Below are 20,434 nucleotides of genomic sequence, written 5' to 3'. Positions count from 1 at the left end.
TTTAGATTTTGTGCTCAGCCACTAGTTTTCATCCAGGTTGCACAAACTTCAGCCAAATCAATTCAATGTAACACTTACGGTTGATTAAAGCAACAAGATCATGGTGCAAGGTTCTTTAATCAGTTTCCAAAAAGCCAAGTTTATACAAAAAAAGTTTCATCCTCGAGCATGAAATACAGCATGAACAAATGGCCAACTTTATCAGTATATAATTTTCCAAAAACAAGCCTATTAGTTTTTTTTTGTAATTTGTTTCTAAACAATCTCTTAAGTATGTAAGATCCAGCAGATTCAAACATTCTACTGCAATTTTCAATGACAGGCAGAACGACTGAATGTTGATTTACCATCAGGAAAGTCAGTGTATAATTTTATTTAGACGAATGAAAGACAAATAGTCAAATTCTCTGCAGCTAAGACTGATTATAGGCAGCAGAGGGGAAAAAACATCAAAAATTCAAAGAAAAACTGGTAAGACGGGCAAGAACTGATCAAGATTCCAACAGGAAAATGATGATTAAGTCTGCCTTTGTTGCTATAGGCCTAAAAGTGAAAAAAATTGCAATAAATAGACTCAATGGGTCATTGACCTAAAAGTAAATGCACATTCAAGTCAGAAGTTATTACTGTCAATAATATTGATAAATGTTAAACATGTAATTCAGAAGACAACTGCTTTCTGTAGTTCCAAAACTCAAGAGCCAAAAGGATGATGATCTTGATTCAAGGAGATTGATTATTCATTTGTAGCTGGAGGAGGAGAAGCAGGGACAATGTAAAGAATTCATAATACATCTTTTATTTTAATTTAGCTTCTCCATATTCTATCAGATTGTAAAAACAGCAATGGACAGACATCAGTTTTAACATCAGTTTCATCAACTACAGGCTACATTAAGCAGAGCTGAAAAGGGTCGAATAAGTATGTTTAAAACAAGTGGGTAGCCAGCACAAGATTCCAACGGAAGTCTACTATAAGAGCTTCAGTTAAATTTGTCAGTCTTTAAGGCAGAAAGGGAAAGAGACAAGAATGCAGCTAGCAGATGAAACACATTCTCAAGGTGATACCAAATGGCAACAACCACAACAATTTCCTTCAGTCATAATAAAGTTTATGTATGTAGGCAGAAGAGAAAGAAATGCTAAAGTATTATTGCATAAAGGAAACCTTTACAAAGCGAATGTCCTTCAGAAGACTTTGTTATTATTGGAAGAAAAACAGCTTGGGAACTTGAAGCAGAATTTCACAATACAACAGAATTGCAACACCAAAATAAATTGAAAATTGTATGCTGGCTTGGGAGATAATTAAGTGGAAATTGTCAAGAAGCTCAGTTTTGCAGCTCAACTCTTGGAGCTCTCAGGCCAACAAAATGTAGCAGAGCACAATTTCAGTACATCAGCCAATGTAGTACAAGAATTCCAATACTGCTGATTACCTAGAACATTTTGAACAAAGACCTGTCAGCTACCAGCAGCCAAAACTAATGGGACAGAAACAGGATCTTACTTGCCCTCTAGACAAAATAAATTCATATTGGACACTTTTTTCCAGTCTGAGGACAAAATAATTTCCATTTGTGAATTTTGTGTTGACTGGATATATTTCTTATCTGATGGAAATTGGTTTAGAAACATTTGCAATAAAGCAGAATCCAGATCAATGCTGCAGAGTAACCAATAATTTTTCATGAACATGCATGAAAACTAAGTCCTTTTATACAATTGTTAAAATTGAAGTTTGAAGCAGAACAGTTGCAAAAAAACTGTAGAGTATACTTAATCTGGATTTTGCACTTTAAAGTCTAATGATCTTAAACAATTTCCAATGAAGAGTATTAAGATCGGGAGATTTTTGTTTTTACAAAACCAGTCTCAACTTTATTTTCACTTTACATTATCTGTGTAGCAATCTCAAATTTCAAAAACACTCAATGATCTAGCTATCCACAGGAACCCCTGACTCCAAGTTCAATAACACCATTTCAGCCCTTCAAGTGATACAGTTACTCTCTCCTAATTTCCAATTCAGTTTGGAGGAAGGAATACATGACAAGAAAACTTCAGTGCAACTGCACGAAGTTGAATCACAAATCTAAATAACTGTAAACCTGACCAGTATAGCTGCTGAAATCCCAGTAACTGATAATACCTTCAATAAATTAAGAGGATGCTTGCATGTTAACTCTTTCCAGCAAATGGTGTTATGCAAATATATAGATCAGAAGGATTGTTCAGATAGATGTTATAATAAATTTACTGCATTTAAAACTCTATGCCAAAGTACAAGAAAAGACTAAAGGACCTTAAAATGAAAACAACTTGCATTGTCATTTACCCCAGGAAGATGCAATTTGCAACTTTTTTTCACAAAGCAGAACCTGATTTGTACACAGAATGAACATGTTGGGACATGCACGCTAACAAAGGGCTTGGTTTTTCAGGAACATAACAGCTGAGGAAGAGTAATTATGTTCAAACATATGCCATAAAATTGTTCTAATCTTATTTTCATTGCTAAATTCTAATTCTACTTGAATCTTAGTCTAGCTGACCAGGAGACTAAAAATATTCGATCAAGCAATTCAGATGTATGAGGCAAATAGTAAAATTAAACCCTTTCAAGCTGTTATAAATGGACATACCATAACTGTCGTAGTCATCTCGGTAAGACCTTCCAGCTGAACTGTTATAGCTATACATGCCTGAGCTCCTAGAATTAAAAGAAAACATTCAGCATATGCAAAACTAAAATGAGGCTCAATGTCCAATAATGTAAGAATTTACCTATAATAGTCATTTCCGTAACTGTTTCGTCCACTTCTGTCACCATCTATTGGAAAATATATCAAAATGGTTTGATTTTTGTTGGAGTGAGAAATTAATCATGGATTAAATATTTACTCAACTTACAAAACCAGTATTAATAGGTATTACACATTAATCCGTTCACAAAGTGACATTCTGATAACCAAATCCACAAACCTCTGGTATTCCATACAGCACAGTGCTCACTACTTGCTATTTAAGGATCCATACTTTATAAAAGCAATGTAATTGTTAACCCGCACTGGAAGACCTAACGACAGTGAGAGAGCGTGGTACCAAACCGAGTTGCATGTAGTCAAGCAAGTATGTTGGGCTTTTACAATAACCTTACAGCATTATCATTTCTATATGGTGAAAAGCCAAGCTACAAGATCAATTCAATTTCAAATTACAATGACAGGGCTAGAAGTCATGCCCTCAGGTTACAGGCCTAGTGCCACAGACCAGCAGTCTCCATCACATTAAAAATTACCTCTGTAAAATCCACGGCTACTTCTCCCACCACGGAATCCATAACTTCGTGACTGACCACCTTGGTAACTACGTCCTCTACCTCCAGAGCCTTTTCCTGCTTGGTCTACACGAATTTGCCGACCATCAACTGACTGGAAAACGTCAAAAGGAATATATTATCTTCATAATACAGCAGTTTAATTGATGCCATCCAAGAACGAAGTGTTTTCACAGACAGTAAAATGCAAAACTGAATTTACATTATGTTAATAGATGCAAGACATTGGGCAGAAAATAACTCCAGTAGGGAAACAGGTTAAATGAGCAGATAAGTAGACCATACTTATTTCATGTGGTGAACTTCAATCCAGTCTTCAAGCAAGCTGGAATATGTCTAACTAGATTGGTTGATGTAATAATTTACACACCCTTTTACAATGCCACTGCCTTTCACATCATTTGATGATGTTCAGATCAAATTTTAAAATTTAAGTACCTTGCATCTACCACTTTGCCTTTAAAAGACCCTTAGCTAGAAATATATACCTTTCCATTCATGGCCATGGCGTCCCTTGCATCATCAGGATTTTCAAAAGTAATAAAACCAAACCCTCTAGATTTGTGTGTGTCTTTATCTTTGATCACAAGGACTGAATATATACCAAGAGAAAAGAGAACAGTATTAGAATTTACCTTTCAATTCATAAATGCATTTAATTTCTGAAGCACCTTAGCATATATATTGTCAGTGATTTCTTTGCCATAACCATAACGTCCTGCAGTTTATGGATTGAGTATTGATGATACAACACTAGAAACAATCTCCCATTTGAAAGAAAATAATAACCTTCAATAGAATAATTTTTGCCTATTTATTAATACAGCCATTTGTTAAAGGCTGGATTAATACAATACCACATTACACAGAAACCTTTTCATGAACCTGCACTTCAAGCCATATCACCCGAGTATCCCTTAGATATTCCTATACAGAACATCACGTTATTATATAGGCTCCTGTTATATTTTAAGATTGGACCAAGAATCTCTTGAATAAAAATGAATGTAACCTCCTCACAGCAATCAGACATCACTGGCTCTTGAAAACACAGGGTGCCAGCATCACTGCCAAAGGTTGCTGAAGAGGAACACTGGAAATTAACATTCATTTCTATTGATACTTGTACAACCACACCCTACTTCAAGCCATTGAGTATGATTCAGCACCAGTGTAACAGCAGGGTAAGACAATAAATATGTTACTTGGCCCACATCAACACCATTCATTACACTACCAGTTGCTCAACCACTGATATACTCGTCTTTACTTAGCTGTCCTACCAACACCTTAAATTTATAATAAATCTTGAGGTTTCTCCCTCACCTCACTCCTCAGCATCTCCATCTTTTGCCCATCAACAGATGCTTCAACATCCTTGGCTGGAATCTTAGATCTATTACCCTAACATTCTCTTATTACTACAGCGTGTCCCCGGGTTACAAACAAGTTCTGTTCCTCTAAGTCTGACTTGTACGCAAGTCTGAACAGGTACATCTGGCATTATTTAGCGTCAGTTAGTCAAACACTTCTCTTAGTATATATTTTACCTTTCTATGCATAGAAAACACTTAAACTTATGTATTTCAATAATTAAACCACTGCATTGCTTAGTAATAATTGTAGCTTTCATCGGGGCAGGGCCTTTCGCATGCTCCATTATTCTCACTTTATCCTTTGAAATTGTTCTGATCATTGACCGACTGTAGCGTAACGCTTTTCTAATGACCAGTCATTTCACCTCTTTCCCATCGCTTTATTATCTCCACTTAATTTTCAATCGTGATCATTTTCTGTCAACGGAACAGAAACACTGTTCTGTTGACAGAACAGGGGAGCTGAAGTCCACCCGCACTAAGACAGGTTAAATGGGACAAGTGATGACTGGAAAAGGGGGTCATGGTGAAAAATTTAAGCCAAATGCAAAGTTACACACTCAGTGTTAACTGCAATATGATCCAACTTAAAATGGTGGATGGCGTTCCCCTTCCTCAAGCCAATGAATTTTTAATATAATAGGCTTTATGGCAGGCCGCTCGTAAGTATGAGTTGTTCATAAGTCCGATGTTCATAACTCGGTGACACACTATTATCTAATCTGCTCCCTGGTATATTGCTCAGCAAGTGCTTCCCACTCATTTTATGTATTTGCATCTCCTAACTTACTGTCCATAAATATCCTTAACACCCAAATACAGTATGAACAGCTAATCATTTTTACCCTCTTGCACTCCCTTCCCCCTCCCAGCGGGTCTTACTGAAATCAGCAGCCCAAGTATCAATTCTTATCATGGATTTTAAACATGCAGAGCCAGACAATCTAGTCTGTACTGCACTATACAGCCAGCAGACAAATGACTTGGTTTTACAATTATTTAACGATCTGTTAACTGAAAATTAATGCAATTGGATTTCAAACCAAAAATGAATTTAGAAACAAGATCCTATTGGCTTGAAACTTCATTTCAGGTTTAAAGAGTACAATAGGTACCTAGCAAACAGCTAGCCTTGTTATCTCAATAATTTGTTGAATTTTCAAATACCCAATTTAGAAAGAATTCCTTTTCCTGGCAGTTAACACATGAAATTATATATTAACATAGCAGAAGCTAGCCACTCCCCTACACTTGCAGGGGAATGGCCACATTCAAGTTGGTCAAAATGAACATTAAGACCTACCATCACGAACTTCACCATACTTGGAAAATAACTGCTCCAGTGATTGTTCATCTGTGTCAAAGCTCAGCCCACCAACAAAAAGTTTTCCTTCATCAGACATGGTTTCTGAAAAGGAAAAATATTTCTGGATCAAAACATGTTTAAAATTCCCAGGTTAAAACTCTGGCCACTGCTAACATTACGCTTTCATTCTAAAGTGCACCAACTATAGAATATTGATGCTCCTTTAACATCAAGTTTAATTTGTGTAAAAGGATTAAGAAACATGGTATAATACCAACATGCTTGCAGATAAATCCTTAAAACGAAGTAGTGATATATGTATTGTCACCTGACATGACAACTGAAATATTGAAGCAACTACCTCAATCCATTCCAGTTAATAAATGTAATACAACTGCAGGAATAGAATCCCAGTTTGAGTTTATCCACAGCATTTGCCCTTTAGAATACAATTTACCCCATATCTGGATAGAATAAAACTGAATGCATGATGAAGGTCACCATTTCCTAAGTCTATACTAATAATGTGCAGCTTTTAAAAGATAAAAAAATTCTTTTGGGAGGGATTAAATGAGTAATTTATATGAATACACATTAATATGGATATGTTTTAAACACATTCAAAATGGCTTAGATAACATTAACTCTGTAACCATTAATCCAAGTTGTTCAGCCTTTGCAATCAATTGAATGCATGTTACTTTTAGAATGCAAGAAATAGGAGCAGGGAACAGGCCATCTGGCCCATCAAACCTGCTCCACCATTCAATAAAATCATCTCCACCAACCTGCCTTTTCCCTATAACCCTTAATTTACCCTACTATACAAAAATATTTAAGACAAGGTTGGATATATATGTATTGAGCCAGCCTCCGCTGCTTCATTCAGCAGAGAATTCTACAGATTCACCACTCTCTGGGAAAAACAGCTCCTCATCTCCATCCTAAATTTACTTCACTGAATCTTGAGGCTATGTCCCCTAATTCTAGTCTTACCTACCAGTGGAAACAACTTTCCTGCCTCTATCTTATCTATCCCTTTCATAATTTTATGTTTCTATTAAGATATCCCCTCATTCTTCTGAATTCCAGCAAGTACAGTTCCAGGCGACTCAATCTCTCCTTACAGTCTCACCACCTCACCTCTGGACTCGACTATGCGAACCTCCTCCGCACCGCCTCCAACGCCAGAATATCCTTCAAGCAAGGAGACATCTGCACATAATACTCCAGATGCGGCCACAGCAATACCCTCTACAGTTGCAGCATAACCTCCCTGCTCTTAAACTCAATCCCTCTAGCAATGAAGACCAACATTCCATTTGCCTTCGTGATAGCCTGCTGTACCTGCAAACCAACCTTTTGTGATTAATGCACAAGCACTTCCAAGTCCTTCTGCACCGCAGCATGCTGCAATCTTTTACTATTTAAATAATCTGATCTTTCATTTTACCTTACAAAGTGGATGACTTTGCATTTACCAACATAGTACTCCATCTGCCAGACTCTTGCCCACTCACAACCTCTCGCTCTCTCTACAGACTCTCAATATCCTCTGCACAATTTGCTTTCCCACTCAATTTAGTGTCATCAGCAAACTTAGGCACACTAAACTCGGTCCCTTCTCCAAGATCATCAATGTATAACATGAACAGTTGCAGGCCCAGCACCAACCCCTGCAGCACACTGCTCTCCACTGAGTGCCAACCAGAGAAACACCCATGCAACTCCGCTTTCTATTGGTTAACCATGCTAATACATCACCCCCAACTCTATGCATCCTTATCTTGGATAAGTCTTTAATGTGGCATTTATCAAACACCTTCTGGAAATCAAAGTAAACAACGTCTATCTGATCCCATCTATCCACTGCACTCGTTATATCCTCAAAGAACTCCAGGAAGTTTGACAAACAGGACCTGCAATGCCTGATGGATCCATTTCTTTCCAGATGCCTCGCTATTTCTTCTTCAATAACTTCAAGTATTTTCCCTACTACAGATGTTAAACTGGCCTATAGTTACCTGCCTTTTGCCTACATTTTTTCCTTGAACAGTGGCGTGACATTAGCTTTCTTCCAATCCACCAGGACCCACAGAATCCAGAGAATTTTGGTAAATTATCACCAAAGCCTCAACTATAACCTTTGCCATTTCTTAAGAGTACCCTGGGAGGCATTCCATTAGGACCAGGCAGCCTATCTTCATATCCACAAGTTTGCTTAGCACTACCTCCTTAGTGATGGCTATTTTAAGCGACATTTAAACAAAATTAAGTGCAAGAAACACAGTAAAGCAAGAGTTATTGATAAATGCTCGAAATTCAGGCTAACATGGATGTTAGGAATCATCTAGTGTATGATTTCCACAGCTGGTTATGCAGTTGGAACAGACATACCAGATGCTGGATTCAGCACATCTTTGCGGAGCTTTCCAACCTCCCATCTTTATACCATAACTGGTATGTGGCTGGATCCCATTCATTTGAAAACGTGGTTACTGGATTTTTCCCACCTGATCTGCACAAATTTGCCATCCATTAACTGATTTAAGAAATGTATTATTGTCATACTAAGTTTAAATGGTACCATCTAAGAAAGTGTTTCGCTTTGTCTACTTAATCAGCTGCTCACTTAACCTAATGTTTCCCTACTCGAGTCATTTTCTACCCAACAAACTGTGACAGCAGTTTCTATTTAATTATTTTCAAGCTTTTAATAAGATAAATTTAGGTATTTTTCAGCAGATCTAATTATGTGTTAAACACAAGGGCCATTTTTAAGACCTGCAAAAGGCAATCAGGGCCAGCAACCAGATACAAAGAATTATAGAACATTACAGCACAGAAACAGGCCCACAGGAGGCCCAACTAGTCTATGTCAATCTATTGTTCTGCCCAGTCCCACTGACCTGCACCCAACAGCTAATACCAAGTACACAAGGGAGATTCACTAGGCCACAAGTCCTAATATTGTACTATCAGAAAGATATTCACATAATACTTTTCGCCCTCCCACGGACATCCCAATACACTTTCAAGCCAGATTATTCACTTTTCAACATACTGTAGTGACAACAAAAAAAAAATCACAGCCAGAAAGCACACAAACTTTTTTATTTTATTATTTGGAGACACTATGTGGAATAGCCCTTCCAGTCACACTGCCCAGCAATCCCCAATTTAACCCCAGCCTAAATACAGGACAATTTACAATGATCAATTAACCAACCCATCAGTACATCTTTGGACTGTGGGAGGAAACTGGAGCACCGGGAAGAAACCACGTGGTCATAGGGAGAACAAACTCCTTCCAAACAATCAAATTGAAGCACATGTACAAGGAACATAACACTATTTTTGTCATCTTCAAAGGCCTCCTCCAAATATTGTTCAACATACCAGGTAATACTTCAAAATAAAATGCCAAGCACCTGGACAAAACCATTCCACATGTAAATTCTAAAACTTATTTTAAATATTTTGTACCCACCACTATCACTTCCTCTGGGAGCTTGTTCTGATATAAAAAGTAGCCCTTCAGGTTATGTTTAAAACTGCCTCTTCTCACCATGTGCCCTCTAGTTCTACACTCCTCCACCCTGGGAAAAAATGCTGTGACCACACAATTTTATAAACCCCTATAAAGTCACCCCTGAGCCTCCTTCACTCCAGGACAATGTGCTGGACAACTCAGCCTCTCCTACAACTCATGCCCTCTAGTCTTGCTGGAATCTGGAGCAACTATCTCCTGGAGGATCTCAGCATCTGCTGGAGCAGGGGAGAAAAAAAAAAGATTTATCAACAGTTCAGAATCAGGTTGATTATCACTAGCTATGTCGTGAAATGTCTTTGCGGCAGTACAATGAAATAAAACAGATATCTACAGCGCATAACAGGGCCCTTTGGCCCACAATGTTGTGCCGACCATGTAACCTACTCTAGAAATTGCCAAGAATTTCCAAAAATACAGAAGAGGGGGGGGAAACAGTTAAATTAAATAAGCAGACCAATAGAGTGTCAGCATTCATGGGTTTAATGTACATTCAGAAATTAGATGACGGGGGGGGGGGGAGGGTTGAGAAGACTTGAAACAGACACTGACTGACACTAAAGATCCTCCAGCACCTCTCCCCTGCCCCCCCCCCCCACCACCACACAAGCGCGGCCAAGTCCTATTGCGCCGCCCCGGCTAAATGTTTTCTGCTTATCGCCCTTATGAATCTTGCCTGCACTCTTTCCGAATATTAGGCATACTTCTGGGGGGGGGGGGGGGGGGGAAGGGAGGGTGAGAGAGAGAAGCGCGGAGGGGACTAAACACAGCCATGTTTGACTTGCATGAGGCTCGGGGGGGGGGGGGGAGAGAAGGAAGCAGAAGCTGCGGAGCCGCTTCAGCTCCTCCGCCATCTTACCGCCTCGGCGCCATTTTAAGAAGCGCGCACGGATCACCAAACCCACCAGCAATGCCATCATCTACCTTTTATTTTTGTAATTGATGAGATTATACCGTGTTCTGCCACCACAAGATAAATTTCACGCCGTAAGTTATTGGTAATCAACCAAATTCGGAAATGGCCGGGCCTTGAGACACCGAATCGACCTTCGGATGGCGCGCCACGTTCTCCCACACTGAGCCACCCCTCATTAAAAATCGGTTTAAGTCCTAGACGTTGCTCACGGTAAGCTCTGCGGCAAGGACGTTTGAATTTTAAGGTCTAATTCTACGTCACTAAACTCTAAGGCTCTGGATAAACAAATCTTAACCATTAAACACGAGAAAATTCGATTTAAATCGCCGTCTGAATTAATTCCAAACCGCCGGTAACCTCATTCCTTGAACTCACCGTGTTTAAGTGTTTTTTAAATTAGTAAACGGCTCAGTGCTCGACAACACCACCTCTTCCGCTCCGAAACAACAGAATGAGAACGAAAGGACGAAAAATACTTCTTCCTGTCCTGTTTTGTCAGCACTGCGCAGACGCGGCGAGGTAATTCCCTCTACTTTCCCTGCGAGCAGGCACCAACCTTGACAGTGCGCAGGCGCAGCGGATGGATTTGCATTTTTAAACTAAACGGTCCTATCCCGCTGTGCCGGTACTACTTTCCCGCCGCATTCGGAACTGAATAACATGACGCAGGGCGCATGCGTGGAGTGTCCTCAACGGGGCCTTGTCAATCCTTTCCTGCCTGATAATATATTGAAATTTATTTCGCAACATCCACAAAATTTTGACTCCCCTAAAATTTAACTACCTCGGCTATGCATATATTCAATGACACAAATTTGGCTCTCTGAAATAAAGAGTTTTGAAATCTCACAATCCTCTTAGAACAAAAAATCCACATTGTTTTTACCTTAAATGGATCACCTCTTATTCTGAAATAATTACTCCTTTTTTGGAAATCCATTTGGTTTATTATTGTCACATGCACCGAAATACAGTAAAAGACTTGGTTTTTTAACCTAACCATACTGATTTATTAAGTGTACTACCTGGACTCAGAGGGAAATGGATCAACCATGATGATGTGGCAGAGCAGACTTGATGGGCTGAACGGCCTATTTCTGCTCCTACGTCTCGTACCATTCCCTGTTCTGTTTATTCTGATCTCAGCCACCTATACAGATCGATTGAAATTCAAGAAATAACACCTTCAATCTTCATGATTCAATGATGAATTCAATAGATTTCCATTACAATCATTGCTTTACTTAACAGCTCGTTCTAGTAATGTTGTTGCTATTTACGCTTGCTCTCAAATTGTCTTTTTTTTCAGTTGTCTTATTACAGCTTATTTGTATTATATCATTTTCCCTTTCGTCCTTTAATCTGTCCTGCCTTCCATCATATTACACACAGACATTATTTTGTTCTTTCTTCCTGTCTTCCCATGTTGTTTAAGAATCTATCCTACAACACTGAGTTTCAGATTTAACATCAGTTCTGAAACTGTTCCTGGTTGGATGACCTGTTAACTAATTCCAGAAGGTTCTATTTTTATTTCTACTTTAGCTGTGATTATTGATGTATACTAGATGTTGGATAGGACAGCACTCTTTTGGAGTCTAATGATATCATGAGATCGTTAGATCCACCAGGACCTCAGTTTAATTCCTGATCTGAGGAAAAAAAAGAAACACTCTCAGTCCTTCACTGAAATGTCACTCCAGATTTATGTGTTCTCATCTCTGCGTGAGTCCAGGACCACATGAGCTGCTCATATGTGATGTGTTCAGCCCAATACATCACGGGCACATCCCACTCTGCACCAAAAATGTCTACATGGCATGCTGCCTCAAGAAGGCAATATCTATCATCAGAGACCCTCCACTATCCGGGCCATTGCATTTCTTCGCCACTACTATTGGGCAGAAGCTACAAGAATCCTGAAGTCCACACCACCATGTTTGAAAACAGCTATTTCCCTTCAACCATTTGGTTCTTGAACCAATCAGCACCACCCTAATCACTACCACAGTGTGGCAACACCGCAACCACTTTGCACTACCTTGCTTTTCATTTCCTTTAATTGGTATTGGTTTAGCATTATCACGTGTACAAAAATATAGTGAAAAGCTTCTCTTGCATATCATTCTTATAATCGTGTTCTTTCATGCATAATTTATGCATAATTTGTGTTTATCTTGTGCAATTTGTAGTCCTAATGCTAGGTGCTGGTGATGCTAATGAAAGTTTCTCATTGTACCTGTGCATACATGTACTTGTGCTTATTCCAATAACTCAACTTTGACATTGACTGAAAAGATGGAAGAGTACCATGGTTTTGGTATATATCAGTGAGTTACATTTTAATATAGAGGGTTTAATTAAGAATTTTACAGATGATATAATATTTGGTAATTCACCTATCACCTTCAGCTAGTCCCCTTCCCCTCCCCCTCCACCTTTTTATTCTGGCATCTTCCCCCTTCTTTCTCAGTCCAGAAGAAGGGTCTCGGCCCGAAATGTCAACAATCTATTCATTTCCATAGATGCTGCCTGTCCTGCTGAGCTCCTGCAGCATTTTGTGTGTGTTGCTTTGGATTTCCAGCATCTGCAGACCTTCTTGTGTTCATAATATTTGATAAGATATTCAACAGTGAGGACAAATGATAGAGACCGCAGGAAAATATGAAGAGACCTGTGGAAAACTGGCAAATTAAGATCAGTCTGGAGATCTGTTGAATAATATATTAGGTAAGGGTAAAGTAACACACAATTATAAAGGTTGAGAGATTTTGGACAATATGTTCATGCATCCTTAAACAATAATGTGACAGATATAGTGGTTAAAAGGGCAAATAGAACACCTTACTTTAGTAGCTGAGATGCGGAATATAATAGGAAAGAGGTTATGCCAAAACTGCTTATTTTGACCAATGTTTACGGAAGCACCATTGGGTGTCCTGACCAGCTGCATAACCGTCTGATATGGGAATTGCAAGGCCTCTGACCACATGTTCCTCCAAAGGATTACAAGCACAGCTGAGAGGATCATTGGGGTCCTTTTTCACTCATTAGAGATATTTCTCGGGAGCACTGTGCACACAGGACCCTTAGCATTGTCAATGATCCTTCCCATCCATGATTTCTTTGAAATTTTCAGGCTGAGAGGAAATTAAATTGACGGGCCTAGACAGGTGTAGATAGGATGAACCTGCTTTACTTAAGTGAGTATTGGTCAAGCTGCTGCCTTACAGCTGCAGTGACCAGAGTTTGATCCTATCTTCCGTGCAGTGTGTGTGGAGTTTGCATGGTCTTCCTGCAACCAGATAGGTTTCCCTTGGAACTCTGGTTTTCTTCCACTTTCGTTAAATGTACTAGTCGGTAGATTCATGAGTTATTGCAAATGTCCGTAGTGTAGGTGGGGGCTCTGATGGGTACCTGAGAGGAAGAGAGTAGGTTATGGGGAAAACGCTGGGGAGTGGGATTATTGAGAAGCTCTAAGGTTAATGGTCCTTCTTTTATATTACAGAACGTAGAACTTCACAGCACAGCACAGGTCCTTCAGCCCGCAGTGTTGTGCCTGTTGTGTTCTGTAACTCCAGAAACTCATCAACAGGAAAACACAGGAGCCTGGGATAACTTGTCTACTTCTTTTGCTTTAGTAAGGTGCTCATATATGCTATTCACTTGGTACTTCTTACGTATAACCCATAATGAATTATGTAAATAAAGAATGCTTAATCAGACAATATATTTATACTATTGTTTTAAATATTACTGAAATACTAAATATACACTACACTCCTCCCTGCTTAACTATGAGCTCCAACTCAATATAGAACACATCTCAACTCAAATATGTAATGTATTGCTCTCTGGTCATTTTATAAAAATAATAATAATAATAACAACACATTACTAATCCCACAGATACGAGGAAATCTGCAGATGCTGGAAATTCAAGCAACACACACAAAAAATGCTCGTGAGCGCACCAGGCCAGGCAGCATCTCTAGGAAGAGGTACAGTCAACGTTTCGGGCTGGGACCCTTCGTCAGGACTAACTGAAAGAAGAGGTAGTAAGAGATTTGAAAGTAGGAGGGGGAGGGGGAGATCCAAAATGATAGGAGAAGACAGGAGGGGAGGGGTGGATCTAAGAGCTGGAAAGTCGATTTGCAAAAGGAATACCAGGCTGGAGAAGGGAGAGGATCATGGGACGGGAAACCTGGGGAGAGAGAGAAGGGGGGAGGGGAGACCAGGCAAGGAGTTATAGTGAGAGGGACAGAGGATCAATTTCTCCTTTGGCTCCTCCCACTTCCTCCAATCTAAAGGTGTAGCCATGGGCACCCGTATGGGTCCCAGCTATGCCTGTCTTTTTATTGGGTTTGTGGAACAATCCATGTTCCAAGCCTATACTGGTAAAAAAAAATTTAATTTAAAAAAATAATACTGGTATCTGTCCCCCTCTTTTCCTTCACTACATCAACAACTGCTTTGGCGCTGCTTCTGCACGCATGCTGAGCTCGTTGACTTCATTAACTTTGCCTTCAACTTTCACCCTGCCCTCAAGTTTACCTGGGCCATTTCCGACACCTCCCTCCCCTTTCTTGATCTTTCTGTCTCTATCTCTGGAGACAGCTTATCTACTGATGTCTACTATAATCCTACGGACTCTCACAGCTACCTGGACTATTCCTCTTCCCACCCTGTCTCTTGAAAAAATGCTGTCTCCTTCTCACAGTTCCTCCGTCTCCGCCGCATCTGCTCTCAGGATGAGGCTTTTCATTCCAGGACGAAGGAGATGTCTTCCTTTTTTAAAGAAAGAGGCTTCCCTTCCTCCACCATCAACTCTGCTCTCAAACACATCTCTCCAATTTCACGCACATCTGCTCTCACTCCATCCTCCCACCACCCCACTAGGAATAGGGTTCCCCTTGTCCTTACCTACCACCCCACCAACCTCCGGGTCCAACATATAATTCCCCATAAGTTCCGCCACCTCTAATGGGTTCCCACCACCAAACACATCTTTCCCTCCCCTCCTCTTCCTGCTTTCCGCAGGGATTGCTCCCTACGCGACTCCCTTGTCCATTCGTTCTCCCCCCCCATCCCTTCCCACCAATCTCCCTCCCGGCACTTATCCTTGTAAGCGGAACAAGTGCTACACATGCCCTTACACTTCCTCCCTTACCACCATTCAGGGCCCCAGACAGTCCTTCCAGGTGAGGCAACACTTCACCTGTGAGTTGGCTGGGGTGATATACTGTGTCCGGTTCTCCTGGTGCTGCCTTCTATATATTGACAAGACCTGACGCAGGCTGGGAGACCGTTCCGCTGAACACCTACGCTCTGTCCGCCAGAGAAGGCAAGATCTTCTGGTGGCCACACATTTTAATTTCACGTCCCATTCCCATTCTGATATGTCTATCCACGGCCTCCTCTACTGTCAAGATGAAGCCACACTCTGGTTGGAGGAACAACACCTTATATTCCATCTGGGTAGCCACCAACCTGATGGCATGAATATTGACTTCTGTTAATGTCCCTCCTCCCCTTCACACCCCATCCCAAATTTATTTATTTAATATATTTGTTATTTTTCCCCCTTTTTTTCTCTCTCTCTCTTTTTTCTCCCTCTGTCCCTTTCACTATAACTCCTTGCCTGCTCTCCACCCTCCGGGCTCTCTCTCCCCAGACTTCCCATCCCATGATCCTCTCCCTTCTCCAGTCTGGTATCCCTTTTGCCAATCACCTGTCTAGCTCTTGGCTGTATCCCTCCTCCTCCTGTCTTCTCCTATCATTTCGGATCTCCCCCTCCCCCTCCCACTTTCAAATCTCTTACCAACTCTTCCTTCAGTTAGTCCTGACGAAGGGTCCCGGCCTGAAATGTCGACTGTACCTCTTCCTATAGATGCTGCCTGGCCTGCTGCATTCCACCAGCATATTTTGTGTGTGTTGCTTGTTATTAATCCCAAGTGGGAAATTCTTTTGTTACAGCAGCAACCTAAAGCATTCTGCTATGAATAGCGGTATCGATTCTAAATGTTCCTGCATTACTTTCATTATATCACAAAGCTCATTTCAGCTGGTTTAGTTGGAGCAGTCAAACTTCTAAGCAAACTGTAGGCTGTATTGTACTCAGTAACACAGGCACTTGCTTTTCATCAGCTATTTCAATTGTTTCAAAACACCACTCAGTTCATTCAGTCTTCTTCATCCAGTTAAACGCATCTACCTTCCCAATGTAGCCAGCCATTTCTGCTTTTTATTTATTTATTATTATTATCACTGCCCGGTACTCAATGTGTACGAACCCATGAATTTACTGTGTTTTCAGCCTTTTTCCTCGTATCTCTCTTCCCTTGTGAAGAAACACGTGCTGCACTCTTTCTTGAAAGCCGAATGTCTCTCTCTTCCCCTTGTTGAAAAAGACAACATGTTGCACTTTAACAGTGATCTTGGATTCATTTTAAAACCTCCTCATCACCACTGTTATATTTTGTAATTTCAGAAACAAATCAAAAGGAAAACATGGGAGCCTGGGAGAACTTGCCTACTTCGTTTTACATTAGTAAGGCACTCACATATAATGTAGTTGTATAATGATGTATGTCATTCGCGTACTACTTGCATACAGTATAACCCATTATGACTTATATAAATGACAAATGTTTAATGAAACAATATATTTACAATATTACTCATGTAAGGGGGTTTTGTCTCTTATGTTACTGCGTAGGCTAATTAAAATGGCTTCTTTGTTATGTTATACTTGGGAATGCTTCTTTGTTATGTTAAACGCTGAGAAAGTTTTTGCGCTAGCAGTTTGTTTTGGGTTAGGAGTGTGATAAGAATATGTCACGAACCAATTGGGATAGTTGTTATGTTTTTGGAGTATTTGAAGATACTGTATGCGCGGGGTTTTGGGGCAGAAGGCAGGAGAGACAGTCAGAGGATGGACCAGGTGCTGTGAGTCCGCTAACGGGGTCGGACCCCTAGGAGGGCGTTCAGCGAAGAGACGGAGACGAACACGTGTGGAGCGTCTGGTCGACCACCGTTGTTAGTCCCAGGCAGCTGGTCGAGGTGGTCTGAGGGGTCGCAGGGTGAAGAAGAAGGGTCCTGAGCTCCAACTGTTTGTGCACGAAGAGACTGAACTTTGATAAGTGTGGTGCCTTTTATTTTCCTTTTATATTTTATTCTCTATTAATTATATAGTTCGAGTAATATCTATAAACTGTAAATCTTTTAATTGCATCTGGTGTATTGTCTGTTATTTGGGCGGGGTGGGGTACATCACACAGCATCCACACAAACTAATTACCCAGTTTGGCAGGGCCGAGGGCTGTTTCCCTAGACGACAGCGAGCTGAGCGACCCTGAGGTTGGCTAGGGGGGCTACACTCAAATATTACTGAAATATTAAATGCATTGTATTGTCAACCTTTTAACCTACTCTAAGATTAATCTAACCCTATCTTCCTACATATCATTCCATTTTTCGATCACCTCAGTGTCTATCTAGGAGTTTCTTAAATGGTGGGTTGTTTCACGGACCCACCACTCTGTATACAAAACTTACCTCTGACATTCCCCGCTATACTTTCCTCCAATCACCTTAAACTTATGCCCCTCATATTAGCTATTTCCGCCCTCCGGCTGTCCGCTTGATCTCTGCCTCTTATCATTTTGTACACTTCTAGCAAGTCAATTCTTATTCCTCATTTCTCCAGACAGAAAAGCCCTAGCTTGATGAACCTATTCTCATAAACCATGCTCTCTGATCCAGGCAGTTTCCTGGTCTATCTCCTTTGCACTTTCTCTACATCCTTCCTATAGTGAGGTGACCAGAACTGAACGCATTGTTCTAAGTGTGGTGTAACCAGGGTTTTATAGAGCTGCAACATCACCTCACAGTTCTTGAACTCAAACCCAATGGCTAATGAAGACCCATATGCCTTCTTAACCACCTTATCAACTTGCATGGCAACTTTGAGGGGATTGATGGACGTGGACCCTAAGATCCCTCTGTTCCTCCACACTACTAAGAATCACGTCATTAAACATGTAATCTGCCTTCAATTCGACCTTCCAAAGTGAACCACTTCACACTTCTCCAGGTTGAGGAGGGAAGTATGAAACCACTGAGTAAGAAGAAAACATTAATTTCACCTAGGAGTGTGGTGGGGTTGTGGGGCAGGGAGGGGGGAGGTTGGAACCTACTTTTTGAAAGGACGGTGGATGTAATAAACTTACTGCATTTACAAACTAATGTAATTTCAAAGGAAAATCTCTCTAATTATGAAACCATTCCTGAGGATCTGGTTGAAGTTTCCCAGTGGCAAACGGCACATATCATGACCTCAAAAATGGAATCAGGCAGGGTATCACTCACTTAGATGGCACAGACGTGATGGCTGAATGGCCTTTGTTACCTTTGTAAATTTCTGTCTACAAAGACTGACACTCAAGATGTGTCATCTTACTTGCCTGGCTGTAAAGAGATCCCAGGTAAGGAGATTAATAATACATGTTGCTCTTTCCAAATAAAAAAAGTACTGTGAGCAGTGTAATTTGAAGATTGAAAGAACTACTGTATTATTTAGCTGGATGGAAAATAAGCTTTGCTTGGAAGGGAAAAATACAGTTTGGAAAATTTCCGCTGTATCCCATTAAATGTCTTCACCTGCAAATCTTCTGGAGTCATCTATTGTGTCTGGTGCTCCCAATGGGGGCATAAGTGAGCTCCCAATCTACCAATATACAAATCTACCTTGATGAGACATGTCTTAAATAGGGGGACCACTTGGTCAAGTACCTTTGCATCATCTGTCACAGGCGGGACTTCCCGGATGCCAAACATTCTCATTCCGATTCCCATTCCTGTTCCATGGCCTCCTCTTGTGCCAAGATGAGGTCACCCTCAGGGTGGAGGAGTAACACTTTATATTCCGTCTGATGGCATGAATATTGATTTCTCTCTCTGGTGAACAAATAACTCCACCATTCCCCACTCTGATCTTTCATTTCTTCTCACCTGCCTATTACTTCGCCCTTGGTCCTGTCCTCCTTCCCTTTCTCCTATTGTCCACTCTCCTCTCATATCAGGTTCTTGTTCTCCAGCCTTGACCTTTCCCACCCACCTGGCTTCACCTATCACCTTCCAGCCAGCCTCCCCCCACCCACTTTTTATTCTGGCATCTTCCCCCTTCCTTCTCAGTCCTGAAGAAGGGTCTCGGCCCGAAACGCCAACTGTTAACTCTTTTCCATGGATGCTGCCTGACCTGCTGATTTCCTCCAGCATTTTATGTGTGTTGCTTTGGATTTCTAGCATCGGTGGACTTCTTCATGTTTATAATTTCTGCCTTATTTGCGTGTAGCAATCACATTGAAAAAAAATGAAGAAGGCACGCTAGGGGTTTGAACTAAGATACCGGTGACCCCTGTTTCCATCCAGGGGGTCAGTGTGGACATGGTGGAGGGTTACAACTACCTGGGGATACAAATTGACAATAAACTGGACTAGTCAAAGAACACTGAGGCTGTCTACAAGAAGGGTCAGAGCTGCCTCTATTTTCTGAGGAGACTGAGGTCCTTTAACATCTGCCGGACGATGCTGAGGATGTTCTACGAGTCTGTGGTGGCCAGTGCGATCATGTTTGCTGTTGTGTGCTGGGGCAGCAGGCTGAGGGTAGCAGAAACCAACAGAATCAACAAACTCATTCGTAAGGCCAGTGATGTTGTGGGGATGGAACTGGACTCTCTGACGGTGGTGTCTGAAAAGAGAATGCTGTCCAAATTGCATGCCATCTTGGACAATATCTCCCATCCACTACATAATGTACTGGTTGAGCACAGGAGTACATTCAGCCAGAGAGTCATACCACTGAGTTGCAACACAGAGCGTCATAAGAAGTCATTCCTGCCTGTGGCCATCAAACTTTACAACTCCTCCCTTGGAGGGTCAGACA

The 20,434-nt window shown here is 40.9% G+C and overlaps 1 protein-coding gene and 1 long non-coding RNA gene across 3 annotated transcripts; one reads left to right on the top strand and one right to left on the bottom strand.

Annotated features, from left to right (window-relative positions):
• Positions 1–98: 98 nt before the first annotated feature.
• LOC140188016 (cold-inducible RNA-binding protein B-like) lies at positions 99–10,953 on the bottom strand. The gene is made up of 7 exons (XM_072243908.1): positions 10,864–10,953; positions 6,020–6,124; positions 3,829–3,932; positions 3,302–3,434; positions 2,788–2,833; positions 2,646–2,713; positions 99–750 (listed from the first exon to the last, which is right to left on the bottom strand). Exons 2-7 carry the CDS (start codon positions 6,117–6,119, stop codon positions 737–739), a joined length of 465 nt encoding a protein of 154 aa, XP_072100009.1. The 5' UTR covers positions 6,120–6,124; positions 10,864–10,953; the 3' UTR covers positions 99–736.
• Positions 10,414–17,715, top strand: LOC140188017 (uncharacterized). Of its 2 annotated transcripts, none has more exons than XR_011883205.1 (4): positions 10,414–10,698; positions 13,997–14,128; positions 14,398–14,489; positions 16,979–17,715. It is a non-coding gene; the product is annotated as an uncharacterized lncRNA (long non-coding RNA). The 2 variants fall into 2 exon arrangements; XR_011883204.1 differs by having other exon boundaries at positions 14,398–14,543.
• The last annotated feature ends 2,719 nt before the right edge of the window (positions 17,716–20,434 follow it).

This window comes from Mobula birostris, chromosome 26 (assembly GCF_030028105.1).
Source record: "Mobula birostris isolate sMobBir1 chromosome 26, sMobBir1.hap1, whole genome shotgun sequence".
In the NCBI taxonomy this organism is placed as follows: domain Eukaryota; kingdom Metazoa; phylum Chordata; class Chondrichthyes; order Myliobatiformes; family Myliobatidae; genus Mobula; species Mobula birostris.
Note: the sequence above shows the minus strand (reverse complement) of the source record. Positions and strands in the feature narration are given on the sequence as shown.

Coding starts and splice junctions, on each gene's coding strand:
- LOC140188016 (XM_072243908.1), bottom strand. CDS start 6,119: ATGTCTGATGAAGGAAAACTTTTTGTTGGTGGGCTGAGCTTTGACACA. Junction 3,933..6,019: donor GTATGGTGAAGTTCGTGATG/GTAGGTCTTAAT, acceptor GTATATATTCAG/TCCTTGTGATCAAAGATAAA. Junction 2,714..2,787: donor TACGGAAATGACTATTATAG/GTAAATTCTTAC, acceptor TTTTAATTCTAG/GAGCTCAGGCATGTATAGCT.